This window comes from Gymnogyps californianus, chromosome 4 (assembly GCF_018139145.2).
Source record: "Gymnogyps californianus isolate 813 chromosome 4, ASM1813914v2, whole genome shotgun sequence".
NCBI classification, from domain to species: domain Eukaryota; kingdom Metazoa; phylum Chordata; class Aves; order Accipitriformes; family Cathartidae; genus Gymnogyps; species Gymnogyps californianus.
In genome coordinates, this window is record NC_059474.1 from 37,307,349 (window position 1) to 37,327,598 (window position 20,250).

Here is a 20,250-nt window from a genome sequence, read left to right on the forward strand (position 1 = left end):
CTCTATTCTAGTGGGAATAGCTTCAGAGTGGGAGTAATTTTAAATTAAATAAACAATTAAAAATTATTATTTCTATCCTGCATCCAGCATTAGATATAAACTATGAACTTCTAAATAAATTTAGCTATGCTTCTTTTATATAAGCTACTGTTTTTATGGGTTAAAACTTAGAAAGACCAAATTCATCCAATGAAGGCACATGGTGAAAAACCACACAGTTACATTGTGTGATGTTTAAACATTGTGCTGTCTTATCCCACTTTCCCCAAGGGTTTTTCAGAACACTTGTTAATGCTCAGCCTAAACTCTGCTAGTATTTTATAGCCATTTTAGAACTCCACTAGCTATAGCCAACAGCAGATGCCGAGGAAAGAGAGACAGGAAGACAGAGAAGACAGAACAGGTCATAAACATAGAGCTGGGAGAACATATTGGGAAAAAGTTTTGTTTCCTAAGCTATCAGACAGTCAAGGACTTCTTGAAGTAGGTGATATCATTATGGTTAATGACCTCCGATGGATTTTTCTTCCGTGAATTTATCAAACTGCTTTTTTAACCTATGCAAACTTGCAGCACTCAATGTTCTGTGGAAAACGTTCTTACAGTTTCTAAATGTTGTGCTATGTTTGCTTGCATTTAACCTGCCACCTCTTCAATTCGCTACTTCCTGTATAATAAAAGACAACGATTAATTGCTCTCCTCCACCTCATTCACGATTTTATAGACTTCAGTTGTAGCTACTTAGCCACTCCTAACATGGAAGCTGTTTCCTCATTTGACCATCCTTGTCGATCCTCTGTAGCTTTATTATCCACTTCGAGAAGGGGAACCAGAACTGAACAATGTTTAAGTTACGTGCATAACATGTATTTATATCATAAAACAATGATTTGTTTTGTTCCAACTTCTTTTCTTAGTACTTCCTGTCTTACTTGCTTTTTGACATCTGCTCATCGCTGTGATGTTTTTGCTGATGTTTTTGTTTCTTAAATCTGGAGTATCTCATTCCTAACATCTAATTCAGAGCTCAGCTTTGTATATGTAAATATTAGGATCATCCCTTCCCTCCTTTACACAAGGCTATTTACTGACATTTAGCTTTTAAAAAACCAAAACAACAAAACCGGCAACTATTGCTTACATATTAGGAGGTCCCCTGCACCTTGTTAAAACCGCTTTCCGTTTTTACTGCTCTGAATAACTTGGTGTCATCAAAACACTAATCTCTATCAATCATAAATAGCTAAAGAGTACAAATTCCTCCTGGATGTCACTAGCAACCTCCCCTCATTGAAAACTGATATACATTGACTGACATAGATGGGAAGGGGACTCCAGAGGGCATCTACTCCAACTTCCTGCTCAGAGTAGGTGAAGCTAGAGCTGGGTACTCAGGGCCTTGTCCACTTAAGTTCCAAATATCTCCAACTGTGGAGGCTGGGTTGGTTTTTTTTTCGTTTGGTTGGGTTTTTTCCTCCCCTAACCACCTCTCCAGGCCCCTATTCCAGTGTATGAGCACCCTCACAATTTAAAAAAACAACCAACCTCCCCAAAACATAATAAAAACCCCACAACATCCAACTTTTTGATGTATCTTGTTGGAATTTTCCATGTTCCAGCTTGTCACTGTTGCCTCTCACTCACTCTAACCTGTTTCTTGTCTTTTATCCACATGAGGGCATCCCATTATCTTATGGCAGTTTAGAGACAGTGCATATATACTTGTATTGTTTTAGAGACCGTCACTAGAGAATAGAATTTGGCTTTCCTCTGCCAAAACTAGAACAAGTATGTCCTGCATAAGGGAATAAGCCACAGTGGAAGTACTGCCACATGCCCCTACCACTATAAGTAATGGTCATTGCCTCTCTCTACCCGTTAAAAAAAAAATCTTTTGGCTACAAGTTCTGTGCAGACTGCAAATCAGCTGGTGCTGAAGGACAAAAAGCATATGCATGTCTGTAGAAGTATGGCTGGGACATAAGATTTTTAAATTAACTTTTAAGTAAATGCTATTTTACTACACCAACCACAACTATTACTCTAAATAATAGAGTTTCTACTCTGAACTACTAAAGTATTTAGAGGGCACTAGAAAAATACTACCTCAAATTCTAAGTTTAAATGCTGTAGTATTGACTACTAAAGAAATACTGCAGTATTGACTAACAAAGAAATACTGTTTGCACTATGTAATTCAGAGGTGTAATTAGTCAAATGTGAGCTTCTGTAAAAGTCTTTGACACGACAGACTGAATTCTTTAACGAATTTATAGAAAAGGTAGGGGCATATGTGTATTCACTCACACAATATCTGTATGCTGCTCATACCTGTTTTTCAGCTTGTTTCAAGAGTTTCTGGAATCGTTCATCCTCTAGCACACACAGGGGAAGGTCTGTCTCTCCTCTAGCTTTCATTTCTTCAAGCTTTTGTTTAAGATCCCGCAAGGCCTGAAGCTCATCATTCAGACGATTCTGTCTTGTGCGTGATGCCTGGAGGTCCAGCTCCAAGTCAAGGGAAGTGCGTATGGGGCACTCCTGCATAGCTCTTCGCATGATTGGTTGGCAAACAGGCTGAACCATTTGGGAGACAGAACAATAAAAATTAATATCTAGAGAGGCTAGTGTAGGGTTTGACATAATACAGTCAGAAAAGCTCAAATATTTTTTTTTTTCCTTTAGCAGAAAGCTGCTATGATGAGATCCAAGTCCAAAAATTCATCTATTCTGGAATTTTTCTTCAGTCACCGGCTAAAAATAAATGCAAAAGTTTCTCCAACCAGGTGTACAATGATACATTTACAGGTTAAAAACAAAAAACCCGTTCTGATCCCCAGGACAACACAATGCCAGGAGAGCAACACTACACAGACTTCCCCATAGATTTCAACTACATTATTTATTGTTATAAACGCTTGCTTTTTCAAGGCCTAAGCAAACACATAATGTTACCAACTCTGTAAACATGCATTTCTTTAGTGTATTTCACGTTATTTACTGTTCTTTCACAGTGACTTTTCGCATGAGTAAGGCAGGAGAAGCCATCCCAGACTACTGAGTATTTCTTTCTTATGCCAAATGTAATCCTGCTACCTGGTAACAACCCTTTTGCAGAAGTGGTTTTTTTACTTACAATCAAGATTAAAATATAACTCTCTCAACTTATGCAAGAATGAACTCCATGCAAGAGAAATACAGTCTTACTCTCTTGTCCTTCAATCCTTTTGCTACTCAAACACTCTTGGAGAAGAGTAAATCCCCTTTAAAAGAACATCTGAATCCTTGAAATTTCCACCAAAATTTGCTCAAGCTATATGTTGCTGATGTTGACTTTTGTGCAGCGTAAGCCACCTTGGGTCACTTCGTAACATTCGGGTTCTTTAACCCAGATCCCTTTGACAGTAACAAGCTGAAGTTCAACAGCAAATGCCACGATGCTGAGCACCAGTGTCTTGCTGCTGGCTTCAGCCACAACTAGAACAACATATGCATTGTTGGTGGGGGAAGATGTAGGACTGAGCCCACTGTGTTGAGATTTCAACTTGAAACTACAGGACTACATGTGGTACTTGCATTGCTTTTGCTGAAATACTTGAAATAAAGCATATTAAGTCATTTGTTATTCCTTCTCTCCCCATACTTTGTTTTCAACCATGTCCAGGTAACGTAGCACATACCCGTTTAACTCTTAGGCTCCGCCGTTCTGTGGCATTTCTCACAAAGAGAGACTTTTTGGCTAGTGTTGAGCTGTCGCTGTCACTTCGATTTAACTGTCAAAATGTACATAACAAACAGAGATATAAAGCACCTTCATATACAAATACATCTGTATTGATATAACCAGTCAGAAAACCTCAGTGTTGATACACATGGAGGTCATTCTTAGCATAAAGTAAAAATTTTTTCAACTAGAATAAGTGTCTACTCCAAAATTCTATTCCTAAACCAAGACAACCATTGATCTTACTGCATGAATAGTAAGTAGACTCTTCAGGAATGCAAGGAAGGTAACTATGGTTATTAAGGACTGCCAAATCACTGTCTGGCTGCAGATTATAAACTATGGATTTCATTTACCTGGGGCAGGCTTTTAACAAATTTACTACAGGGAAGGTAAATTACTGTAGACATGCACCTGTCCAACAAACAGTATTTTTGTATTATTAGTAGTGGTAGTAACAAGTATAGGTGTGCCTACACCTCCTTCAGAAGCACTTCCTGCTTCTCAAAAATATGCACCACAGCTCGGCAGTAGTTTCTTCTTAATTATAGCATTAGTTTCACATACATCAGCGCAGACTGATTGTTAGATGCATCAGCATGCGTGGTGGTAACCTTCAGAGAAAACAGAAGCATCTACCTGCAGGATATTTATTTCACCTCTTCAGAAAAGGACAGACAAAAAGAATCATTCTGCTAACATTTCAATAACTAAAGCCAGAGCCCTAAAGCATGCTTACACAGGACTGACTGGGAGTTGGGGGTGAGAAATACAACCTCTTGCAATATGAACACACCTCTCGAGAGACAAATCTGTCTTTTCACATGGAGCCGGCTACTGGGAGCTCACCCCTGGATATGCACAGGTGGCTATCATCACTGATGTTCTTTAAGCACTTTTCAAGGGAGATCTTCAAAGGCACCAACAGACTTGGTCTCTGTCCTTTAGACCTCAAAAATCTTTGTGTTTGCTATAACACCGTATGACAGTAGGTGCTTTCTTAAAGCTAGGCCATCTCTTCTGAAAAGAGAGCAGCTGGCAGAGCGTATCCGTCAGGTGCTTTCCTCTAGTATGGCACCACAAAGCAAGCAAGGCTGGATATGCTTGTGGTGCAAGCTCGGGGCTAGGACTGGGGAGACCCGCGTTGTTCAGCCCTCTCCGTGGACTCAGATGCAGCTACCATGCCCACTCTTGAGCCCCGAAGGCGGACTACAAGTATTTCTGAAACTGCAAAAGGTTCATCTGTGCAAACATGGGTTTTTCCTAGGGTACTTTGCTTCCAGGCAATACTGTACACAATGAGAAAGAGAATGGTTTATTCAAGGTACGTTTTTTTAGATTCTGGCTTCTGGCAGCAGTGTATGTAGCAATGTTCAAAGCTACAAAAGCCCAATACTTTTCCAGATGCAAAAACCTCAGGAGTTTATACTAACTAAACTATAAGAGCAACTAGTGTTACTTCCTGTCAAAGACCTCCATAGGCAGTAAGCTAAGGCTGTATTTTTTTGCCAACACACCTAATTTCCAGTGTATAGGAGTTAAGATGAAGGCTAGGTTCTGAATTCAGCGAATAATCTATCCAAATTATGTAACGATTGTTACAAAACGATCTGCTGTGTTTCATTCTGGAGGGTACACGGAATAGTTATTTAAGTATGTAGATACTGACTGTAAGTTTGGGGTTTTTTTTACACCAATGATAATCACAGAGAAGTGATTATCTGGAACTTTAATGTTCCCAAATGATTAAGGCAACCACCTCTAATTGAACTGCAGAAGAATTAAAGCATAAGTATTTTTTTAAAAAAAGTCATACTTGTGTGAGTAACCTGTAGAAACTAAAGACCAAAATAAACTGCCTTTTCTAGGGTGTCTGTAATTAAAATCTATAGAGCTGGTAATCCATGCTTAAATCTTTAGACACATGATTTTCACAGTTAGTTTAGCAGCAACAGGGCTGACAATTTAAATCTTTTTTTTTTTCCATACTACCATAGATCTAGAGAGACTGGAGAACTTGGTTTCCAAAGCCATGTTTAAAACTCAGCCCCTAGGCAGCGCTCACACCTCTTTCAAAGATGAAATTACAGCAGGATTTGGGCTGCCCAGGTTTAAAACCAGTTGAGATACAAAGTGAGATTTAAAATTGATGACTGAGCTCTTTCCACACTGTTACCCTTAAATGGTTACATTATTAAAATATGGTAATGCAATGGCAGTTTACAGTGAACTCTATTCTATGTTTTAAGAAATTATTTTGCTGTGTGAGAGCTCTAGTTGCTGACGTGCAGGGAAACACACTTTTTGCAGACAGCCAGCACAGGCATCTGTGTTACTTCTCTCCAACAGGATGTATTTTTGCCCTAGTAAAGGTGTTTTGCAAGAGTATGTGACTGCTGAAAGTCAATTCTACTATGCATCAGGTCAGTTAGGGAAAGAAAGAACCTAGAGGAAGCACAGGCTCTGCCTCTTGCAGGGAAAATTGGTACATGACTCACTGTCATTAATGCATCATTCCCAAGAAGTTAAATGACTCTTTAGTTAATAGCTCTTCATTCCAAGTGTTTTTCCTCTTACCCTACAGATGTATTGGTTCCGCTCGCCTGGAGAGAAGGTTTGTGAGCGCACTATCATGCTGTTCCTGACAAAGGGATGCTGTCTTGAGCTCCAGCTGGCTCTGTCCTTGGGTCGGACTGTTGCATTCTCGTTAACCGATTCCTCAGTGTTAGTCTCTTTATCAACCTATGAAAAGGAATTTAGTTTATAAGAACTACTATATCCACACACATGCCACCATGTAGTTTTTGTGCCTTTGGATTTTACAAGCATTCTTGTTACCTTGCAGCGGATGGAAAAAGACCAGCATCAAAAAGCATCTTGTACATACAGAGAAGCTATGCTAAGTAAAGAAACACAAAATTCCCAAAACACTTAACAGTGTGTGGAGAGTCTTTGAAGGTACTCTTTGTATCCAGTAAAACCAAAGCTTCTGCAGAAAGGCCTTTGCTGCCCTGCAGACAGTCTGATGCAACCACAGTGCAACAAGTGTTTTGCTTTGCCATTTGCAGATATTATTACTATTATTGCACATTTTATTTATTTTGTTCCGCATTTGCAGAACAGCAAGGTTCTGCCATGCTAGCGATGGTGCCTGTGCACACTGAAAGTGGCAGCTGGGAAAGTTACATTGCCCAGGTTCTTCCACACATACTGTCGTACGTCCCCCACGTGCCAGCAGCGGGGCTGCTTTATGGCAACCTGCAGAGCTGCACTAGCCTTGTGAACCCAGGGAGAAGACACTGCTAGCTGCTGTCCCTCAGAACAGCCTGCTGCCTACTGCAGTTGCCCCACACATGCCACAGGGAGCCTCAGGTGCCAGCATCCCTGTAGGTGGCACAGCCTGTGCTTACTTACACGCAGCAATCATCTTGACAGCCAGGCTAGAACAAGCGCTGCAGCAGCTGGCACATCTGATGTTGCCGATGTGCACTGGGGCATTTTCTTCAGCTCGGGTAATTTAATGAGGTTCATGGTTTTCAATGTGCAGGTGATAAATAAAATGCCCTAAATAGCACAGCCGCAACCCTGAGAGGATCTGGCACACGACGATCTATACTGTGGCTGGCTTTACAATGAGGTCTGCTATGTCTTTCACTCACTGTCCAGGTCCATCCAGCCCGGGCTTAGCAAAACACTTGTGTGCGTGCCTAACCTTCAGATGTTGTCCTTGATGTCTCCCCTTGCCGAGTTAGGGCTTTGATCTATATTTGCTTGCTACCCAGCAGACTGTCAGTCCTTTTATACCACGGCCTTAGCTCATTTGGCATCTTGCCACATTAATTGGAAGCTAATTACAGTTTCCAGCAAGTCCACTAAGGTGTTGAACTTTTGTATTGTCACAAACTTGAAGGAACGAGATGTCATTCTTTGCCTTTTTACCTTTGCTATTTTACAGAACCTGTGGGTTTAACGCATGCAACAGTGTTTTCATTAAGATGCAGAAAGGTGTTCTAAAAATTTTATTTCTAGGTATGTGCTACCACATGAGGGATACGTTTACTAAAAATTTACTAAAAGTGCTTTCAGAAAGGTGGAATATAATTTAAAGTGAACAGTTAACAAGAACATGGTATTAGAATTTGTTATGTGCAGTGTGTGGGTAGTTCAACAGTACACAGTTTAATACACATTTCCTCCTCTTCTCTGCTAAGCCAGTTTTTGTATTTCACATCCTAAAATAAAGGGAAGAAATAAGGAAATCCCCTCACTGGTTTAAAGATCTTGACCCCTGTTCTGTCTTTCCCCCTGTTTATCAGATGAATCAGAAAAAACAAAGGAAACAATGAAACAGACGCGCAGAAATATTTTAAGTATGTAGAAGTTGAAGCTACTGAACTGCACTTCTATTTTGAATATTCTCCCTATGCAACAAAAAAGTGAAGATACATTTTAGTTAATTGTCTTTGACTTAGAAGTCCTGCCTAGCATGTCTGTTAAATGTCCTCTTCATAGTTCAGAAGTGACCACACTGATTTCGTTAAAAGGACATACTGACAAGTGCTACAGCAAAGGCCACATCAAATTGTAAATGCTCAGATGCAGCAGACTTCTACATTAACTGCTCAGAAAGAGATCTTCCGACACAGTAAGATACTGTAGGAATGCATATTTTAAGACATTCACCAGTGTTAGTATTACAGCAGCTTGCTGACTTTCATGGGCCTCATCGCTGTTCTCTCTGTCCTTGTCTTCATTTGTTTCTGGTGCATCAACGAGTAACCTCATGTCATCAGTACAGTTGCCTTCTACTGCCAGCTTAATGCCATCTTCCTCTTCATCCACAATTTCATCAGAGGCTTCTGTGAGCATTTCTAACCTGTATGAACAGAAGTAGCCCAGGCTTATCTCAAACTGAAAAAGCCCACCAGAGAAAGGTATCAGAAGGCCTAGGCCTTCACCCACGTATAACGTATGCATTTTCCTGACAGGGAAAACAAGAGTATCACCCAAATGCTTCCATTAAGTTCATGCGAAGGCACACTTCATTATATGCTCCAGTAAAACCCAGCAAGCTCTATTACAGTTCACCTTCAAGATCATTATGACAACACTACACTACATTCAATAGCTGTATGTTGATAACGTTGAAGGACTTCGGTTGCAATAAATTCATAAAACAAATGAGCGAGTCTCCCCTTCACCCATAATAAAGCCTGTATTTATTTCTACACTGTAGCTAAGAAATTGCACAGGAACAGAACTCAACATAGCAATTTAGCAAGAAATCTGTTTCTTGGGAAAGCTCACAACTTCTTTAAAAACAAGACCATCAATGGAAGCACACACACAGTGACTTTGTCAGACAGCAGCTCTCTTTTCAAATCCTATTAGTTGCTTATTACAGTCAATGCAACTAATATTTGATACGAGACATTCTAGTACACCTCCAGTGGTTTAGACTCCCCAAGCGGTTTCATGGGAAGATGAACATGGAATGGAAGAGCATCAGCAGTAGGAGTTAACAGAGCAGCCAAGACACTGTAAACCTAAAAGAAGGTGAATGCATTGACCACACAAGAGAATGAGACTTCACCCCAATTCCAGTGGTGGTGAGGCACTGGAACAGGTTGCCCAGAGAAGCTGTGGATGCCCCATCCCTGGAAGCGTTCAAAGCCAGGTTGGATGGGGCTTTGAACAACCTGGTCTAGAGGAAGGTGTCCCTGCCCATGGCAGGGGGGTTGGAACTAGATAATCTTTAAAGGTCCCTTCCAACCCAAACCATTCTATGAGGCTATGATCTCCTCCGAAAGTACAGCCCTTTCATTTGTCTAAGAATAGGAGGAATCAGCAGAATCATTCAGGCATCAACAGTGAGGGAGAAAAAGTGGCTTTACCAGTCTTCCTCAGAGCCCCTTTGCTCCTGTTCCTCCTCCTCCTCCTCGTCTTCAGCCAGCTCTTGTTCTACTGCTTCCAGCTCAGCAGATGTCCTCTCCAGCAGAGCTGACACAGCATCCTGCTCACAAGGAAAGAGAAGATGAAACCAGAATTGAGTGATACATAACATAGGTAAAAAAATGACAACTCTTACAAGAGCTGCATTACCCTGCTGCTCCCTGATGCCAGCAAAAACGTGACTCAGATCACAAATATAAGGGATTTGAATTGTCAGTGTGTAGCACATTAACTGATTGTATTTATACAGAGTAAATCTCAATCAAAAATAGATTGTTTGTAAAACGATAATGCAATCGAATACGCTCCTGTCATCCTTTAGTGTCTCGTCTCTCTTTCCCTCTTGTACTTGTAATATCCCTAGGTAAAAAAAGGGTGTTCTTAAAAGTTACTTTTTTTAAACGTAGTTCTCTTAAGGAGGTATTAAAGCAGAAAAGCTTACTTAACCAGAAGAATGTGTTTTGCATAAACAGCATTTTCAGTGCAATGGCTTTAAGTATGCAAATCCAAATAATTAATAAATAGCAATTTTTAACGTGTGCATATGAAAATCAATGGTAAACTTAAGGAAGCTCTTCAATAACATTCTTCTTAAAATGAAACACAGCTGGAGTGTTTCAAATTGGAGTGCAATTTTGTATCCCACTAAGAAGCATCAGCCCTATCCATACTTGCTAACAAGTCTGAAACCCCGTATAGGACCTACTCGCACACACAGTCACTATAGACAAAAGTGCCTGCAAGACAACGGGGCCTTGGACCTTCAGGGGAAGACAATTCACATATTCAAATAACCACAGTGCAACAGCACAATTAGTCTATGGCTTTTTTCTTGCTATTACAAGTAATAGCCAACACATGGCTCACCAAGTCCAATGAGTCCAATGACTGGTTGCTTAACAGAAACATGGATTCTTCATTTTGTTCCTTGGTTTTTTTGCCAAGAATTTGCTTGCAAGGCAACAGGTTGTACCACACAGTACAAGTCTCATCAGAAAATGATAAATCTGCCAGACTGATCTGAGTCCCAGCCTGCACAAAGTAAGAAAGGGGAAGAAAACTGTTTAAATTTATTTCCTGCAAAACAGCTGAAAACAAATTCTACAGTCTTTATCATGTAAAACAGGCAGCAGAAATTTGACATGAATCTTAATTCCCATTTTAACTGTACAATTTTCTATTTCCCTCCACTTCTAGTTAAAATAAACAAACAGAAGTACATGGAAAGGTCCTTCATATTGTCCATTCTGCCATCTTTTATTTCAGTCTGCGGAACTTCTCCCCACATGCACACACACAAACCCCTCTATATCACCGTAATGCACACGTCTGTTTTCTACAGCATTCAATAATGAAAAACTGTGTCAATGAAACCTGCAGCATCAACCCATGGAGCAGCAAGTTTCAGTCAATTTTTCAGTTGTTCCACCACAAAAATCATCAATATGGCAAACAATAACGGATGACCTTGTTTGCTCTAACCAGTGAAGAAGCAGATGAAAAGACAATAAAAGAGATTAACAAACCCTTTCATGTGGACAAGCACTGACATGCACTGAGTAGGCACTCCGGGAAAACTTATGAAGTACTCATGTTTGGGCTGTGCGTTGGAGATTAAAATCCTCTGTTCTTTGGCAAAGCAAATCCTCTTCGCAGCTACTGGGCGGCACACATAGCTCTTGCCAAGACTCGGGTCATGTTGCCCAGGGCTTTCTGCTGGGGGTGGTACTCCCAACTCTTTCTTTTGATCTTGTGATTAACCCTTATGTCTTTGGTGGGGTTGTTTTGTTGTTGTTGGGTTTTTTCCTTCACCTTTGTATCCTGCATTCTGTTGCATTTTTGTTCTGCTGCCCTTCCCTTACCTGAGGGGAAACCTCTTACATACTGAAAAAGGCCAACACATTCCCCAGGAATTAAGTTAACTTCTACATTTTTGTAAGTGAGAGGCTGTTCCCAGCAGTCGCAGCTGATGAACCCCACCAGATTCCAGCATCTCTTCAGCACGTTCTACCTAAAAAAATCTCGCTGTGCTACTAAGTCAGACTCATGGTGAAAAACTAAACTGAGTTGTACCAGACCATGCAAAAGCAATTTGGAAGTAAATGAAGCATCGCTAATTAGGTGATGACCACAATTAACAACAAAATTTAAAAAGTGCCAGTTTCCAATAGGCTGGTCTATGAACGTCATGCCTTTTTATTACTTCTATGGATCATAAAGACTAAAAATGTGGACATCATATAATCTACAACAACATGCAAAACTGTAATTTAGTTTGTTCTTTGTGACAAGTTGTGATAATGAGGGTTCGCTTTTTTTTTTTTGGACATACTGTGGCTCTTATTCAGCTTTTACTTTAAAATCTAGTGTTAGAGTAATATTGTAATGAAGTTTATGTTTGGGGGGTTTTTTATGTATAAAACTGCAAAGATGGAGTATCAATCTGTAATTAAAGGGTTATGGTAATGCAGTGTTAGAATTATCAAAACACCTCCTAAAACTTCCATCCAGGATTAGATTCTGTATCAGGAATTTCAGAGAAAGGTAGTATTTTAAGTACTATAGCAACAACCAAGGTACGCTTCAGAGTTTGTCTCTAAGTACCGTGGAATTTTAGCAGCCTTGACCATCAAAATAAGAGGGGACACTATAAACAAATGCATGCCAAAAAAAGCCAGGAATAAAACTGCATACCAAGCATTCTTCCCGACGACTTCTACTGACAGCACAAACATCTATTCTCAGCGTCTTCTGTAGCAGTGTTACTTGGGAAATGGCTACTCTGAATATCTCGTTGAATAAAATGGTTTCCATGGCAGGATGAACTTTTGTGCGGAACAGACAGCTGATATCAGTTGAGGATGGAAGTACTGCTACTCTAATATACCTGCCGGAAACAAAACAAAATCTTTACCGGTATTTAAACTAGCACTTGCTGGTGACGCATGATAGAAGTTGACCCCATCGACTAAACGACTGCATAGCAAGAAAAATGAAACAGCAACAAGTCAGAGGTGGAATGGACAAGAGGTGAAAGAGAGTGAGAAACTCCTCCTGCCCCTTGCACAAACATTTCCCAAAAAGGAATTTCTGTGCCTGGTAAGGTAGTAGCAAGAGAGGTAGCTATTTCTGTCTCTATCCAAATTTATCCTCTGGTTTAGTACTGTGAACACTGAAGATCATGTCACAGATGGGAGGAAACATGAACTTCATTTAAAAAAAATGAGAAAAATTTGGGTGGATGTAAAAATTAAACTCTTAGAATGATGCGAGCAGCACTGAAAAGCAGGGACACCTTTTAAAGAAACAAACAAAACCAAACCTCCAAAGCAACCAGAAAACTAAGGAAAATGAAGAAGAAAATAGCTAGGGCCATAGCTGCTTAAGATCAATTCATAATATATGAAGTGAGACTTAGAAGAATGCATCTTGCAAGCCTAAATTTAAGCACAGGGAATACTTTGAAATTGTTACACAGCTGCATTCTTTTTACGTAACAAATATGAATGGATATCATGTGGATAAAGGTAATGCTAGCTAACTTGCAGGTCTCACTTTAGCAGTAGCTTGATAAAGACATTCCTAATGCAATTTGTACATGTTATTTACCTATTGCACCGCTTCTCATACACGTGAATAAGCACAGTACTTGTCTTACATCTTTTCTGTGCCTAAGCATTAGTCTATTTCTGGTACTGGCTTTAAATATAATTGACATTCACTGTAGAATAGAATACAATGAAGCTAGCTAAAGCAAGAAGAAAAAGTGGGCCAAGGAAAATTATTCTGGAAATTCTCCCAAAATTTATAGTATTATTGCTGTATTTTCTTGTAATGACTTTGTACATACTGTTATCATTATTAAAAACTTAGTTTTACATTAACTAAACCAGAAGAAATTAGGTCTGTGAGAAATTTGATTTTGTTATTTGAATTTGGGCATAGCCCTTATTCTCCAGTTATGCCAAGCTTCTTGGGATAAAGAGTAAGATCTAAGCTGTTTGGTTCACATGTTTGGCCTGGATAGCAGGTATCCAACATTTTGACAAACCAATCCCAAAGTTAAGTGGTAGTGTAACGTAATTCCAGTAATGCTGCTGCTGTATTCACATAAATGTAGGTGAGCAATTTGCATGGTCTACTGAAAACAGCCATTTTACTAGATTAAGCAATTAGGAAACATTTAGAAAAGAGGTAGGAATAGAAGATAAAGTATATTAAAAGTATGTTTAAACGGTGGTTCATTGGAGCTTTCTTTTAATAATTGTTAGCCAATTTATTGGCATCAGGCCAGAATGAGGGGTAAACAGAGAAGTAAAAGACAAATTGCTCACTGGTTTTGTTTTACAAGAGTGCTTACTTTCATTTTAATTTAAAAAGTTTAAAAGTCAACCAATGCCTCAGATTTTGCTGTGACAAACCTATGACTTCTCAGCTGAAGAAGAAATGATCCTGACACAAATAGTAAGTATTTGGCTAGGCTCTACCTACTCTAAAAGTGAACAGCTTTTACAAGCAGTGTGGAAACAGATATCAGTAAGACCTCATGTCAAATCTATTCCACTGTATGTAAAGGTTCAATAAAATACTAATCTATCCAATTTGATGTTCTAGAAAAGACAGTTATAACATAGCATCATTTTCCAGACCCAATTTTTATCATTGTACGTATCTGTACAGTATATACATATATGCACACAATGGCAAGTGACAGAAAAAAATGCTATTTGCAAGGTCCTTCCTTTACCCTGTCCTTTCTTCCACCTTGTTTTGTGTAGCTTTAGTTTTATTAAATCTTTTTAGCAGCAGCAGGTCTGGACTTCTGCACTGAAGATGCCTGACTACTAATTACAACTTCATACTTTAATTCCTAAAAAGATGCCAGCTATGACCTAACTTTATCTTACTGAACATTTTGCTGACATTCTTTTTATATTCTACATTATCTACTTTTCCTCTCAGCTGTGTTAATTTATTCTTCTATAGTTTTTCTATATTCTTGTGCTAAATGCTAGTGGACTTGGAAGGTCAGCAGGGGAAAGATGGAGGTCAGAGAAGGAAGGATGGTGGTAGACAATGATTTTTTTTTATTAAAAACAAACAGAAGAATCCAACAAGCATCCAGGCCTGTATCCCTATACATCCTTTCCATATTCAGTGGCTTCCTATTGATCTGCCAATCAAATTCAAGGTGATGGGGGACAGGGGGAAGGGAACCAGCACGAAAACCAAATTTGCCAAGGATTGATTATGTTCTACTCTAATCTTATTAAGCTTCTCAACAGTTTAAGATAGCTTTCTAGTCAGTAAAAAAGCTCACTGAAGTACAAGTGTCCTCAAGGAGCCAAGGCAAGCTGTACTTATTTGTACAGATGAGAGTTCTGGATTAGAATCTCAGTGGTAACATTTTCTTATTCAGGCATTTTTGTTCGTTTCCTACATACGATTTCCACTGTGATTACTTTTAGACCTTTCCTGTTGGTCCGAGCTAATTCTTAACAGACCTCCAAGCTCCAGTTGTTAGGGATGGTGTATCTCAATGTGGCTATGCTTGTCCACTTGCAATTTATCAAACTACCCCTTACCTTTAAAAGCTCACTTAAAAGACACATACTATTTTAACATCATTTTACATCAAAACGCCACATAAATGTAAAAAGACAACATTCTGAGCTGAAAGAATGGCAAAGTATCAAAAGAACATTTCTAGTAACTACAGAATAGCTGTTCTGCACTCGCAAAGCTACCGAATGTTTAAAAACACTAAATGAAGCATCATTTAAAAAAAAAAAAAAATCCTTTTTGTTCCACTTGAGTGGAATATGCAAATTTCCTGATAACTTCTTTTTCTTGCAGCATTGCTGGAATATGTAACAGCTAAGTACTACTACAGTTCGATTAGTTTTATACATATTTTAGTGCTATTAAGCAGTAAATCAATCCACTCCTTTGGTGAATTTGTACAATTTATTATTATACTCTCATATTTCAACACTACTGCTCAGTGATTGTTTGACTTACACTTTAGAGCCAAGGGGGACAGAAAATGCTGGAAGATTTCTGAGCCGTACTATGATTACCACAAAACTTGAATTGCGGTGGTCATATCTGTTAAAGAAAGGACAACATGAGGGAAGTTTACTATTTGCATTTATGTATGAACAGAAACATTCCCTTTGCTGGTCACTTACCTGAGTCCTATTTGTACCTGGGCAGCCTCTAGAGTCGTTGCATCATCTTCACTATACACAATGTCCTCAGTTTCATTTGGTCTAGGGCAAACAGACAAATACTCAAATTTAGGAAAATTATAGTTAGCTTTCAGCAGTAATTAAGGTATGCGTACACAGAACACATATACATTCTCCTAAACAGGCGGATTTAATTACAGCGTGTGCTCCAAATGAGAATTTCAGAGCCTACACAATAGCAATGCCTGTTTTAGGGACAGTCGCTGCCTGAACAGTTTGACAGCTCCAGAAATGAGTCAGAAAGGCCTTAGGCTGATTACTGAAGCAGGCCAGACTAACAGGCAAGAGAAACACTCAACATTTTCCTATACATACTTAGTACTTCTTTATCTCCCTGAATACAAAATTGGAAATTAAAATTTGTAATAAGCAACAGACCACACGTAAACTGGATATGAAATATCCAGAGAAATATTTGGAGAATATTTGAGAAGCAGGAGCTCTGTAAAATAAAGAGGTTTCTGCGCAAACAAGAAGCATCTTTCCTCTGAGCCTGTTTTCAGAAGCATTCGAAGAACCAAAGGGACTCAAGTCTTGCAGCTGAAGAGCAACTCCAGCGTTGAATGAAATTGCAGAGAATCCATGTGGCAAAGTAATTTCCAGTCATTTTCTGGGAGGTTTGAGTGAGGATGTGGTATTAATGTGTTTCATTGATTTTTAAAACTAGACTGTTGGGATCAATAAACAAGATCAAGATAGAAAATTTCAAGATAGGAAATGTGGAGAATGACACAGACATCCCACAAGACATGACAGCATTATTTTAAGACTCTGCACTTAGAGGTTTCCTTTTCACTACTCATTTCCTGGCTAATGGCTAATTTGACAGAGTGTATTTATTTCCTCCCCTGCCTTAAATTACTCAATACAAAGGACTGGTCTATACAGCAGAAATCACTGTACTGTAACTTCAGGAGCACAATGACAAATTGTAAGTCATTCCATACACAGTGCTCATAAAGACACTTGTACTAAACATAAGCAACTCACACAGAGGCACTCATTACCTCTTCACTACTTCCTACTCAGTAATAATTAAGAGTATCCACACCTGGAGCTATCATGGAATAACTAGAGTCTGTAAATCTTAGCTTGCACAAATGGCAATAGTTTCCTCTTGTACACAGGCTTAGGGGATGCAACTGTCTTCTTTCCTCTTTTCCTGAGTAACGACAGGAAGACGACAGGAATTTGTTCTGTTTTCCAGTTTCCCCCCTAGTCGCAGTCATTGGAGAGGACAGCTAAAGACTTGCTCCACAGAACACCCACAGCTTTTGGTCCAATGTCTGTTCATTTCTATCCACTGAACTTATAACTGGAGCAGACAGTAAGTTTTGATCACAGTGGCTCAGAATTGAAACAAAATGGAAAGACAACAATCGTTATTGAACCAAAATACAGAGTTACAGCCACTCAGTCAAGTGAAGGCTAAGGTTTTTAATAGATGGGAGTTTATTTCAGCCTAAGAAGTTGCATTAGATCTAACTGAGGACATGGAGCAAACTAACACTAGGATTCAGAGTTCAGGGTGAAATATGGGTCCATGACTTAAGGTAAGATTGAATGGGCATTGTAACACTTCAGGAGAAATCCCTTTTGTATTTGAGCTTTTTTATTTGGTCTCATCTATTTTTATTATCTTTTAATTTGTGAAAGACTGGACAAGTAGAAGTAATTTTATCAGAGGCCAATAAAATCCATTTATGATACCATAATGCACCTTTACCTGTCCTAATAGAAAAGCATTTAGCCTGGCAGCAGAAGAGATGCATCTATGTCTTTGTAACCATCCTGCTAAAACATCTCTCTGAATATTCAAAAGGACAAAAGATTCTTAATGTCAGCAACTTGCCAAAACTGAGGTGAAAAATAAAGATTTTGGTTTCTCCATAGTTTGCAATAGTTTTCTGTTATGCAGTCTAAAGTTCATTGTCCTCACTGCCAGAAAACAGACAATACTATATAAACTAGCATGAAGAATCCTGTAGAAGTTATGTCTTGTCAAAAAGCAACAGCAAATACATTTCTTATATCCTGTTCACCACAGTGAAGCATGAACATTAAACCCTAACCTGGATTATTTTTATACCAACATTACAACTGAGGATTTTCTTATCTTTCCTATGTCCTCTTTTTTAAAAAAGAAAATATTCAAGCAAAATGCTATGCAATCTTAAGATTGTATCTAAAACAAGAAGTAACAAGAGTCACTCTGCGTAGAGTCAATACAGCCATATGGCAGAACCTGTATAGTTTAAATCCAGCTTTTCTCCTAGGAACACTTCTAGCAAGAAAAAACCCCAAGATTAGAAGGTAGCATATTAATGCTACTCAACCAAGTTATACAAGCACTCTAATGCAAATTTGTTAGCTTAAAAAAAACAACCAACCTTCATTGTTTGGCAAATGTGCCTTCCTTTCAATATGGAAGTACAAAATATTTATAAAAAAGGCAAGACCAATAAACTACTTATGCTGGTATTATATAACTGCTTATAGATATATTTACATTTTTGGTGGAAAGACTTGCATTATTTCTCAAACCTACTGTTTCACAGAAGCTTCATATACACCACTATCTCCAGCTACAGACTCATCGGACACGGCAGCAGATACACAAGCTGTTTTCTCCTCAAGCAGGTGACTAGCTGTTCTTCTCGGTAAGTCAACACCTACAAAAAGAAAGAAGAATGAAAATTAGTCTAAGAGATTAATAGTCAGAAAGAGAGAAGCGCATAGCTTAGAAAGTTGTCAAGTTGAACATGGTGACCCTTAACTGAGTATCACAGAGTAGTTTTGTTCCACATCATTAAACATTCTGAGACTGTACTGCTGTTATCACATATTCTGGCTAGGGATATAACCAAACTGATGAACTTGAAAACGTACAACTATTATTCCTTTCCAGAGATACAGACTCCTATCATCACTCGTATCTGTTGAGCTAGTTCTTATCCTTCATTATATTCATTAGTAACCCTCATTATCCTGATCTTTAAACCTGTATTTGCCATGTTCACATTCTGCACTGTAGTAACACTTTGGCTACACGCAAACTGCTTGCCTACTCTTTATTAAATATTCAGAAGTCAGACAGACACCCTCTCCCCTGTGATATAACTGCTAGAAATGAAAAATCCCCTCTGGTTTACTATCATCAAAAACTTTTTATGCTACAGTCTCTTTACTATCAACTACTACTTAGCTTTAATCTTTAACTCACATTCATATGCTAGCATCAGGCAGTGAAGAAGCAGCATTCACAGGAAGCCATGTTCTGCAGCATAGTAAGTTGAGGGCCTATGCAGTACTTTTATCTGCCAAGGGGTGAGGATATTGGTATGCATTATCAACCCCACCTGAATCATGACTTTACATCTTGTTAAGATATTTACAATTTAAGGCTTCAGATTAGATGATTGATTGCTGCATTTGTGCTTTTATTTATGGCAGTAGGAATGCTTTTTCCTTGATGATGAAGTGCTCTTTCCCTTCCCCCCCACCATGTGAGGGGTGAAGGTGATGACATGATTTATTGATTACCCTTAGGAATTACTACAGCAGCCTGAATTGACTTTGACAATGACAGAGACTGACTGTGGAAGAACTACAAGATATTCCAACTTGGTTTCTGACAGCAGGGACATGTGCAGAGGAGCAAATATCTGTATGGTTCACCTGTACAGAAAAGTCAGAGACAGAGAAGCAGGTGAGCACTGCATCTAAAGAGCCAATGCAGATTATTACATGAAAACACTAGCTATACTGTCTTGAGGTATGTTTGTCTACCTCCAAGTTAAGACTCAGCAGCATTCAGATTTGTAGTCTTGTAAAACTTAAGTGTGTGGGCTGAAATTTTCCACGCAGGTTTTATGCCTCTGGCTGAGTTTGTTGAAAACCTTCCCATTCAGCATCGCAGCAGTTCCAAGACTTAAATTGCAGTAGAAACACTGAACCAACCCCAGGTCTATGTCTCACTGCTAATGTACTGAAGCCTCACCATGAGGCCCATTTTACTGTGGAAACTAGAGGTTTCTATTACAAGCATAATTAATTAATATCTGGCTTTTCAAAATTTGAATGCTTGTTTTGGCAGTCTTAATACAGATTTAAAGATAATTTGTATCATATATATGACCCTACATGAGGAAATATGAAGAATCACAGGATGAATTTATATTTTAAAACCATAACTACTTATAGACTTAAAAGATACCCTGACACTATCCAGAATTACAGGTCCTGAAAAAAGCTCAAAAATGTTAGACAACCACATGATGCCTTTGAAAAATAATGATCTAAAGAAATAAATTTAAAAAAAATAA

General features: G+C 38.8%; 1 protein-coding gene across 1 annotated transcript in view; it reads right to left on the reverse strand.

Moving 5' to 3' along the window:
• WWC2 (WW and C2 domain containing 2) overlaps positions 1-20,250 on the reverse strand; it is a 102,930-nt gene that overhangs the window by 6,007 nt on the left and 76,673 nt on the right. The window contains exons 12-21 of the mRNA XM_050896048.1: positions 18,474-18,597; positions 15,866-15,946; positions 15,696-15,782; positions 12,369-12,561; positions 10,542-10,706; positions 9,617-9,735; positions 8,406-8,598; positions 6,300-6,464; positions 3,679-3,771; positions 2,333-2,575 (exon numbers count right to left, since the gene is read on the reverse strand). Coding sequence (XP_050752005.1) covers positions 2,333-2,575; positions 3,679-3,771; positions 6,300-6,464; positions 8,406-8,598; positions 9,617-9,735; positions 10,542-10,706; positions 12,369-12,561; positions 15,696-15,782; positions 15,866-15,946; positions 18,474-18,597 — 1,463 coding nt within the window. The remainder of the gene's footprint in view (positions 1-2,332; positions 2,576-3,678; positions 3,772-6,299; positions 6,465-8,405; positions 8,599-9,616; positions 9,736-10,541; positions 10,707-12,368; positions 12,562-15,695; positions 15,783-15,865; positions 15,947-18,473; positions 18,598-20,250) is intronic.